The sequence below is a fragment of the Phalaenopsis equestris genome, unplaced genomic scaffold (assembly GCF_001263595.1).
Source record: "Phalaenopsis equestris unplaced genomic scaffold, ASM126359v1 Scaffold000094, whole genome shotgun sequence".
In the NCBI taxonomy this organism is placed as follows: domain Eukaryota; kingdom Viridiplantae; phylum Streptophyta; class Magnoliopsida; order Asparagales; family Orchidaceae; genus Phalaenopsis; species Phalaenopsis equestris.
In genome coordinates, this window is record NW_018164536.1 from 2,487,357 (window position 1) to 2,499,070 (window position 11,714).

Sequence of the window (11,714 nt, forward strand, 5' to 3'; positions counted from 1 at the left end):
ATGTCATATGAACTTTATGGGATTATTGTCAGTCTTCTTTTCAATTCATAGTCGTTTATTGCTTGTAGATTTTTACTAGGTTTCATTCACTATTTTTTGTGCATTTTGGAAGGTACTATTTTGCAATCAGTTTTGATTTTTTAATTTTTCTTAAGCTGCTGTTCGGCTTTGTTAATAATGTAGACGTCTTTATTTAAAGGAAATTAATTATCAAATTAGCAAAATCTTACGCATCTAATCAAGATTTTATTGTGCTTTTTAAGATTTGAATGATATAATTACAAATGGGAGTTGGGAGCTGGTTATATAAATATTTGAAGTGCAAGTGTCGTTTTTATAATATCCTCTTTATTTGATATAAAACCTTTTAGCCTTAATAAATCAATTTTTATATTGTATATAGTTCCCTAATTTAGAAAAAAAAAAATTTTGGAAGCTATAAGATGGGCCAGATATATTAGCCAATATTTATTTTTTCCTTAACATAGATTTGATCTGTGCATATCAACTAAATAATTTTATTGGTCGTAGCATATAGAGGATAAGGGCGATTGGGCCAGATATATTAGCCAATATTTATTTTTTCCTAACATAGATTTGATCTGTGCATATCAATTAAATAATTTTATTGGTCGTAGCATATAGAGTATAAGGGCGAGTCCGATCAACTGGACAGAATTAGGGCTGTCAAAACTGCTCGTTGTTTGCAAACTACACGTGTTCGGCCATTAAGAAACTCGCGTTCGATTCGTTCGTTAAGTTAACGAGCCAAACACGAACTATATATTTATTGATGAGTAATTTTTTAAAATTTAATTGACTAATTTATAATCTATTAAAATCATTAATTAAAAAATAGAAAAATATATATATTAAATTATATTTAAATGATCTTTTAATATAAACAATAGAATTTAAATCTTGCCCCCAACCCTCAACATCCAACGGTTGCGTGATCGGGGTTGCTAAAATGACTCTTTGTTCGCGAACAGCTCGTACTCTGCTCGCTAAGCAAATGAGCCGAACACAAACACATTTTTTATGTTTGAAATATAAACGAGCTGAACAGGAACAGAGATTTTTTACCGAGCCGAACACGAGCTGAGCCTGCACTCACTCATGTTCGGCTCGGTGTACACCACTAGACAGAATGACATTAATTATGATCTAGCTCACTTGAAATTAAATAATCCACGACTGATTATTTAATTTAGAAAAATTACCCTATATTTTCAAGCTTCCATTGGCCATTGAATTATTCGACTAAATATAAAGAATAATAATAAAAATGAACTAATGAAAACTCACACATGTAACTCAACTTCAATCACTTCCAAAAATTTGACTGAGCAACACAAAGGAAAAGATACGAAACAACGCTACAACAGTAACCAAGTGGCATGAAAATATAAATGCACTGAATTAAAGTAAAAAAAACAAAAACAAAAAAAGGTTACTGAATATTAAAGATCATTAAGGTAAGATCATTAAGGTAACATAGGAAGAATGTCACAGAATTAGTATGAGTTCCTTATCCTTCATCTAAATAAACATTTATGTGTCCAACAACTTTCCTAAACTAGAATTATGTTTCTCTTCTCCCAGATTAAACTTCTACAGGTGAGGTAGGAAAAGTAAAATTATGAAACCTTCCTCTTCCAGGAAGATGGGATACATAAAAATCCGAAAAAAAATCACCGCAGGAGCTCACAAGTCAAAGAAAGTGATCTCATATTAGGCTCCAGAAGAATAAGGCACTCAGCAGCAGAAGCATATGCTTAGTTGTTGAGGGAACAGGCTGCACAAAACAAAGAACTCATGGCAACAAACTGATGCAAAACTAACCAATTGTTTCGGATAATTTGGTGAAGCCAAACTTCTTCAGCCTGCTGCTCATAGGATTGCCGCACTTAATATCCACAACTTCAACGATGTAAGTGCGCCGTCCTTTTGTGCTGGGCCTGTTTCTTCTAGTTTTCTTGTCTGGGATGGCTTCGTTGGTCAAAATTGGAGCTCGCTGGCCATTTTTCAGAGGTTTTTGCTTGTTGAGTTTCTGGGAGTTAGAAAGGTGGTGAGGATGAGCATTGTGGTTGTTGCTGCTGCTGGCTTCGTTGGATTGAATTTTACTTGGTTGTGTGCTAGAGGTATCAACACAGGGAAGGCAAGGAGGGGTGGTCAAATTTTTATTTTGAGAGGATGAAGCTGCTTGGGCTGAGTTCATGGAATCTAGTTCCTGGGACATTAAAGAGCCTATTGTGCCGACCGTTCCAATCTTGATTGGATCACCACTTTTTTCAGAGATTTCAGGAATCTGAGTCATGCTCTTGTTTATGTCAACGAGAAGATCTTTTGTTGAAGATAAGCTTAAATACAGCTGAATCTACGGCTGTAATGTAAATATTCCTGAACACAATATCATGCGGATTAGAACAAAACAAAATGAAAGAAGCAATAAATTGTAAATAAATCCATATTAGTGGCCAGTCAGCTAATTATGTGAAAGTTTATGAACATCTCTTCAAATCAGTGATTTCATACACAACCGCTTATAATATTCCGCATCCAGCTTTCCCAGTCCTTGGCTTCCACTTGTTCCCATATAAACATAATTAAAAAAAGGCAAATTCACTCAAACATGAAACTGAGATATTATGCCTGGAAATAAATTATTATCTGAACATAATGGAATTTCACCCACATGCCTTAATCCAGGTAAAAGACCCTTTTTCTTAGTGAAAAGCTTTATTTTTATGTGAAACTTACGTAAGATAATCAAATAGGGCATGCCAGTACATGGAGCTCCAACTAAAGCAAGATCTAGGGAGAAGTTGATGCGCACAGCTTTACACCAGCAGTTGTGAAGAGACGTAAAGGTATTTGATAAAAAAAATCTTCCGGACATGAGGAACGTGATGATTCATAAGTCCCAAATGAATGAATTGATATAATAAGTTACACAAAAACATCTAATAAGACACCAATTCAAATTAAGATATATTACAAGAGTGTAGGACTACTCTTGCTTGAAAGCTGAAGATGAAGAGAAGGGACATGTCCCATGGCAAGTCTCTTCATAAAATATTATACAGGGTAAAATAACTTGCAATGAAAAAAAGATGGCAGGCATTCAGTAATTTTGAATATTATTACAAATTTGTTGCTATTGTCAAACATTATATCAACTATCTATTAAAGTGAATAAACATTGTGTAGGAAATAGAGTATACCAGTCAATTCATAAAAGAGGGTGGAGTTGTAAATTTTTTAGAAAAATAACATCAAGAAATCGCAACAGTAACATACCTTCTCCCTAGAAAACAATCAATATATAAGAAAAACAGCATTAAAGAAAAACTAGGATTTTTTCCACCAAGCACATGAATGGAAGAGCAGCAACAAACACTCATGATATTGATAACGAATGAGCAATCAAAACAGTAGACAGAGGCTTTATTGAATGCATGAACACTTGGAGGATGATAAGGTATAAATAGGTAAAGAATGCATAGACAATAAATAATTGCAGTTACAGTTTGAAGATATAACTAATTTTAATTGAAAAGATTTTATTATATTTGGCATCCATGCAAGCTAACCGAAGCTCTAGATGAGATTGTCGATAAGAATAGGTGGTTAGTTGATCAGGAGAAGCTCCTGATGAGACTAAATGCAAACATAAAAGTAAGGACGGCACTTATTTTTGTATTGAAGTAGAAAGACACTTCCAACACGAGATCTGTTGAGACTGCTCTCCATAAGTTTAGGTTAAATGAGACTCGAAGGAGGTTTCATAAAGTTGACGGAACTTCATGCTAACAAGTATCAATATTAAAGGGTGACTAAAAAGCTTGAATTCACCATTTAAGACAAATTCTTAATGAGATGATATGATGAATTCATGAAGGAGCAACTTCTGAACAGAAGCAAAATAAATTTTTGATTAAGGAAGATTTTTAAGACACATAAACATTTTTTCTTCAAATTACAATCACACGATTAATTGCAGATACAAAGGCATAAGCTTATAAATGATGAAAAAACAGTGAGTATTTGAGAATATAAAATGGGTGTTAATGAGTACACATGCTCCGCACATCCATATATGTATGCAAGTTTTGAAATTTTCTAAGTAATATAGTATTCTTCATTAAAATAGATGTTGGCATCGTACTATTGGCATAAATTTATTCTGCTTTAAGCTCAATTTCCATCAAAAATCAAGATTGTTGTTTTTTGAGGTGAGAGAATTAATCATTGCATACTTGAGGTAAAAGATATTCAACAATGACAAGAAATCTTATTAATATCTATAAAATGTTTATTTTTCAAGTATACCTCTATTCTAATAGAAGATATATTTCATAATGCTGATTCTCATGCAATTACACATGATAAACAATGTGAATTAAAATTATACACAAAATGTTCTGTTATCAGAAAGAGCATCTATGCATAAAAGTGGAGATCATCAGGAACAACATAAATACATAGAAAAGGGAGTTCAAGCATAGCACTGTACTCTATATAAACTATACAGGCCGACAGAGTCACAAGCAACTAGCTTGCCATGCTTCTAGAATATCCAGAGTAATCGTTTTGATAGTCCGATCATAGTTTAAGCTTATCTCAAAAGATTGAATGACTGAATAAATCCACGACCTGCTCTATGAAGCTTTTTAACATTTATACCATCAACCTTCCACGACTAATATAATCACTTTCATCAAGCAGAAAATCCATTCGCTAACAAAAGAAATAAAAAAATGCATATGTAACAGCAATTAAAAATTTTAGCATGAACAAGACAACTTAAACATAAGAAGGAAAAAAAACCAATGAAAAGGATCTTAGCTTAAGATCCAACAAGAAAAAAAAACTTGTTAAAATGCCTTTTTGGATGGATCCTAGAGAGAAAATGTCCACAGAAAAGATAACATGGTGCGAGGAATCTGCACTAATTTTACGAGGCTAAAAATATGTGAAAGAAAGTAGAACAAAAGTCTAATAAGAAAGAATGACCAAGAAATGGAGATGAAAATCAAATTCCACACATATATCATTTCCAATTGAACCTTCTAGCAACAATTTTGGGAATCAATATACTCCAAAGTGAAGAAAAAACTTCAAAAACAAATCCACATTTCCATTTTTTTTTTATGATGACATCTTCATTTATGTAAATGTTATTGCACAATTTCAAGCGGTGTGATCTTTAGTCTGCCTAGTTTTCCTTTTAAACATCCACGCTAATTTTATCTAGTTGCTTTATTAGTGTGCCATCCACTCTATAATATGTGTCCAAAATATTAAAATCTTTTCTAAAATACCTTCTTTTAAACATATGTTACCCTATCATCTCTCTAATATAATCTTTTCTGAATTTATACTTCCGAAGTTAACCTCACATCCACCTTAACATTTTCATTTCTAGTTAACTTATAAAACATAAACCCCAAAGCAAAGAAATTTTTTTATCCAGGAGATTCTAGCATTTAAATCATTTCAAATATCTCTTGCAATTAGGCAAGTAGATAAATCCAAACCTTCACAGAAAAGAAATCCATGATCCATGCACTTTTAGCATTTAAACAAATAAACAGATCTATCCCCTTCATTAAAATTTTGGAAACCAAAATAACCATAAAAAGAAGCTAAGCCAGAAAATCAACGGCAAAAGAACCCTAAACTCTCAAACTGCACCAAATCCAGAAAGATGACAAACCCATACAACACAATAAAAGAACAAATTTGAAAGACACCCGCTATCATAACTCATCTCATCATTCTAACCATACATTAAACCAAGGAACGCCGGACCGATGATCTGCCAAAAAACGCCACAACCGAACTCCATTGTAGGTTACAATAGAATCTCAAAACACGCAGAAGAAAAAAAAAAAAAAAAAAAAAAAAAAAAACATTGACGAGCTAGTAACAAATCCCTAATATCGACTCACCATCCAGCAACAACGCTCAACAAAAGCAAATACAACAACAACAACAACAAAGCCTTAATCCCACAAAAAGCAAATGAAAAACACTAAACTTTTGACTCCGAAGACTGCGATGCATTTCAAAATTTGAAAATAAAACTAAAAATCGAACACAAATCAAGAGTTAATTTTCCTCCAATAGGGTTTTTCTCAGATGACTGCTACATGACATACGAAACTCGCACCTTTACACCATAGAAATAACAGATCCGAGCTCATAAGCCGTGTGAATCACGCTGAGTCTCCTCCAAACAAAACTACGACTGGATTTGGAAAAAATGAGCCTACCTATACGCTCATGGATTCCTCTCCAACAGTACAGGACCGCTCGACGCCCGAGGAGAAGGAAAAATTACACCTTGATTATGATGAGATGGATTTTTTTTCTTTTTTAAGAGCTTTTCTGCAACTAGAAAGCGACACTGTAAGTGGCCTTGAATAAAATCCTTTTCATATTTTATTCATTTAATAATATTAATATTAATATATTATATAAATTGGGCATATGCCATGCTTATTTTAAAATATATTTAGTAAATAAAAATTATTATATCAATTTTAAATGGCAAAAATAACTTATATAGCACAGACACGATAAAAAGTACTTATAAAATATACGATATGACAGGTCTTGAACATAGTACTTTATGTTATAAGTGTAAAATATGTAATTTACAATCCTTTTTTAATAAAAAATAATTTAATAATAACAAAAAAAAAAAACAGATGTAGCTAGTATTAAAAAAAGGAAGGAGGATTTCCATGCATGTCACTAAAACTTAATTTTTATATTTATTTACATAACACACCAAACTTTAAATGATATCAAAATGCATGCATGATATTCATGTCATCCAAAGATTAGTGTTATTGGAATAAATGTAAAAATATAAATGGTAAATATGTAAATACATAAGAATTTAATAGTATGTTTGTTATAAGTGATAATGTTGAATCTAAGATTATACGTGAATCACATCCAAGAAATATAATGTAAACAAAGAGAGAGAATATAAAGAAAAAAAATGAACATTAAAAGTAATGTTCACTCTCGATTTGATGCTTCTTCTATTTATAAATAGTTCAGTAAAATCATGTTAATATATTTTTGCCCCCACCTATAAAGAATATATATTGGGGTATTTTTGAAATTTGCATGTACGGGCTTGCGCCCGACCATCTCTAGCTCGGCTGGCTAAGCCTAGTCGATGAGGTCAGCTCAATCGGTTGATCTTGGTCGGTGTGGTTTGATCGACTAACCCAACCTAGTTGACTATCCTCAATCCCATATGAGAAGCACCTGGAGTCTCCATGTGATGGTTAGAGATACTTCGTAGAATTGGACCTTCATTTGGATTGGCACTACTTGGGGGTATGTTATCACATCGAGTTGATTTTCTTGTAGTTGTTAGCTAAGATGCATTTTCATCTCATGTTCGATTGGATGGCTCGTGCTTGGATCATTCAATCATCTTCTTATTTGCCTCGTGGCTTAGTCGGTTTTGGCCCGATTGGCTTGGTTCGTTCAATTATGTGGTTTTGATGATCTCCTGACAATGACACCTTCATCATACTTTTCCCTTCTAGATCGTTAAATCTTCTTAGGAACAATGCAGACACATTTTCGATGTACATATTTTAGTTCGTTGATTCATCTACTTCTTGAAATTGACGATGCGATAAAAATAGGAGAATTAAATGCAAAAAAATAGATTTCATTTATTGTTTAACCAATGACTCAATAATTGAACTTTCTTGATTTTTTATGTTTCCATTTATTATAAATAGTGCATTGGAACTCCTTCCTTACTCCTACTATGCATGGTGCTCTCTTTTGTTTTTGTTGGTTTCCATTCATATCTTTTGCATCGTGTTGGACAACAAAAAGAAAACCCAAGGAGATATTCCTGAAAAAGGCCTGATCCACCATGCTTTTGGAAAGCTAAAAGGTCGGCATCGCATAAAGAGTAAAAGGAAGAGGAGTGTACCATGAGAAAAATTCAGCTGCCACTGCAGAATTAAATAGGTTCATCCAACTCGAAATTTGTAGAATGCAAAGGGAAACACAGACAATTGATTTGAACTTTGATCCGACCTCAGTATCTCCTTTCATTGTTCAGAGACTCCTGTCTAATTAGGTTACTTGGATGCTTCTAGTTCACTCCCGCTACTTCAGTTTGTGCTCGCTGGTGAGTCTACAAGGACATTTGACATGTCAAATTTTCTTCTATTTCTAGGTATGGGGTTTTTTTCTATGGTACTTTTGAGGTTTGGTTATACAGGCAACACTGACATATCAAACTCGAAAGCAGGTCCAACCGGCCCCAACAGGGATCATTGACCAAGCATTTCTGAAGGTGATCGACTTTCTGATGAGGATGATGGGTTGATCGTCCTGACAGTCCTTCGCCTCCCCCTAAGACTTATAAGGAGGTCACTGAAGGGGTTCAAACATCCCCTAAAATGTTGTATGTTCGCATGGATGAATTGGAGAATTATTTTGTTCGAGTGGTTATTGGGGTCAAGCAGGATGAGGAGATGAATGAGATGTCAGCTCGCATGCTAAAGGTGGAGAAGACGGTGATAGCCTTCATCAATAACTTTTAGATTTGCAAGAAAGAGTTTGTGTCTTTTAGGCGCAGGTTGAGTCGGAAGGTTTAACCAATTTAGGTTAGGGGAGAGTTTTTATACATGAGGCTGTTTTAATTGAGGCATGTCTTGACCGAAGCAGTATCAAATCCCCTCGTTAAGTATTTTGCTTCCTCTTTATACTTTGTATGCTTTTGTTGGAATAATTAAAAAATCTTTTATCTGTTGTATTTTTTTTGTTAGTTTTTTTTCAACGAAGATCTTTTAGTGTAATGGGTTGATAAACTATGTCATTGCCCTTGTGTCGGATTTTGACTTCCTCCGCTCTCCTTATAAATACATTGGGTGTAGGTTGAGAGGGCACACTTCTGCCTCCTAAGGAGTTTAAGTTGTGCACCTATTGCATAGGCAAATCATAGACTAACTGATTGTTGGTAACCTAAAACTTCACCTCTACTGAATAATAAACAAGATTGTTCTTAGTATTAGTAAGGGTGAGGCGGAGTCTCGCCCTAGCACAATTGGTCACCCCATGAATGTTTAGTATCCAGGTTGAGCTGTCACGTATTCTTATGTATCTAGGACCGTTCGTCTTAGAAATGTCTGCCATGAAAATAAACAATCACTTGGCCTTTGGTGACAGCTCTTAATAGATATGACTTCTCAAATTCACTTGGCTCCACTGTCCATTTCAGAAGTCGCTTGGAGTGTTCAAGTTTTGTAAGGGCAGACTTGAATGGATAGCCGATAATTACCCGAATCTAATGTGTTTGGAAGTATGGTGAAGCCTGTTAGTGGAGATAATGAGATAGAAATAGATTTTTTCATTTTTAGATACTTGAACTTGCCACTTTGAAGGACTTGGCAGACATAGTAGATTGAGAATTGCTTCTTTGCTCCTCTCAAACTAAAACCAATCTAAAAACTTTTGAGCTAACCCATAAGTACAAAAAGAAAAAAATTCTCATTTGGCTTGGGACTTTGCAAGAGTGAGGGTGATGCTAGGAAGTCCTTTATTTTTTTAAACGCTTGCTCACATTCAAATTATCATATGAAGTTATTTGCTTGCCTTAAGAACTTGAAGAAAGCAGTACGCTTGTCTCTTGATACAAAGTGATGCACCGATGAATCATGAAACTATACGTATCATATGAGTAATATATAGATTTGAGTTTCATGTATCGATCCCACAAGGATGAATAAATCTTAAATTATGAAAAGTTTTAGCCTACTAAATTAAAACCTAGCTTGAGTGATTGATTTGTGATGATTTTTAGTGAAGTGGCTAACCTAATTTCTGTAAATCTAGTCCTAATTTAATAATGCAAAAAGACTACAGGGAAAGAAGTTCTCTCCTCTAAATTAAATCCTAAAAACCTAATTTTAAGGATGTGACGACCGTAGGTGACTATCAAGGGCAAGCATCCTTCTTAGCCCCTTCTGGTGACAATAAGAAAGCTTGGACATTCCACTTGTCTCCCTGCATCTATTGAAATCTCTGAATTAATAATTTCCATATATGATAAAACTCCCCGCATCTATTCCTCACAAAGGTTGGTTATCTCATAGGAGCATCAAAATGCCTTCAAAGCTCTCATTAAGCCACAAAAGCAGAGGATGAATCTCTAACGATCCTAAATTGGCAATGTCTCATCGATGAACAGGGCCTATAAAATAATCTGGTCATCTCGTAAGGTCCCCACTATGCTTCCAAGGCCAATCTGGGCTATAAGGGTAGAGGGTGAATTATCGTATCCCAAATGAGTGGTGGCTTATTCACAATTGAGGCCTATCAGACGACATTGATGAAGTGTCAAAGAAGTGACATGGCTCAAAGTGGGTAAGCAAAGGAAGGGTAGAGTAATACTAATCGGGTAGAGATAGTCGTGTCAGAATACTATAGATCTATCATCCCATCCTATTAAGATCTCAGGTATACCTGGTCGTGACGGTAGTAGACCCACCACAGCTGTAGAGCCCTTGTCAGCAATTTATGAATTGCATCGTACAAGGGGACCTTGGTAGCCCTAAAGTTTAGAGAAGGAAACTCTAAATCTTATGCCCCTATGTAGGTAATAAAAGTAGAGGTGGGACTTATACTTGCTAAAGTGACGAGGAAGTCGCTGGAGTGGAAAGAAAAGAGAGGTAAGACTACGAATCCAAAATCCTCTCACAAAGGACTTACTCCCCTTCTGGATCGAAGAAGCCTCTAACACCCTAAATGCACTAGACAACCTCCTAAGTAGAATTCTATGTTGTGCCAGTCAGGTTATAGGAGTATGGGGACTTCTCCTCGGGACGTGCAATATGATGTAGTTTTCTAATCTTAAGCGTGGAAGCTCTATTAATATGACTATATATATGTACATGTTATGCAACGTATTTAAAATCTGGCCTGAAGTCCATGCAAGAAAGTAAAGACAGACTTTGAAAAATCTTGAAATATTTTAATTCAAAATTTTGATTAATCTTAATCTTTTATTATTATTTTGTAGAAAATTTTTAACTTTTAGGCCTTTAGAGAACCTAAGTTATAACTCATGATTCTCACACAATCCATAAGCAAATAATTGTAAAGCCAAGACAATCACACTGCTGAAAAGTAAAAGCACTCCAAATATAATAAAAAATACTGATGTCACTGGATCGACAACATATCTCACAAAAGAGAAAATAGCGGTTATGCACTGCATATACAAGTTTGGTCCTAATTCTATACATAAATGAGAAATCAGAATCAAGGTATAGAACACGAGCTTACAACTTCTGGTCCTTGTCCGTTACTCCACCCGTCTGGCTTCTTGGAGTCCGTAACCATACCTTATTTCTAATATAAGACTCGAGTCAAGGGAATCTAAAAAGTATATAATGAAAGTAAAAAAAAAAAATGGCGTGGCCCGCAAAACAAATGGGTTAGCACATGTTATATGCATGCAACGAAGTGAACCATGCTTGATGGGAAAAGAAGTAAGCATCACCTGCAAAAATTACGTTAGTGTGAATCATTACAGCTCCTCCATGTTGGGCATGACTTCATGTAAAAAGATCGCCTCTGACATACTTATGTCCATGTCTTACACCCAGTAAACACACAAAATCCCAGAAAAGTGATGGTTGGCTAGGGAAACCAAA

The 11,714-nt window shown here is 34.7% G+C and overlaps 1 protein-coding gene across 1 annotated transcript; it reads right to left on the reverse strand.

Annotated features, from left to right (window-relative positions):
* Nucleotides 1-1,496: 1,496 nt before the first annotated feature.
* LOC110020348 lies at nt 1,497-6,368 on the reverse strand. Its single transcript, XM_020718416.1, has 2 exons — nt 6,282-6,368; nt 1,497-2,403 (listed from the first exon to the last, which is right to left on the reverse strand). The coding sequence occupies exon 2, from the start codon at nt 2,318-2,320 to the stop codon at nt 1,841-1,843; it is 480 nt and encodes a 159-aa protein (XP_020574075.1). The 5' UTR covers nt 2,321-2,403; nt 6,282-6,368; the 3' UTR covers nt 1,497-1,840.
* Between the last annotated feature and the right edge of the window lie 5,346 nt (nt 6,369-11,714).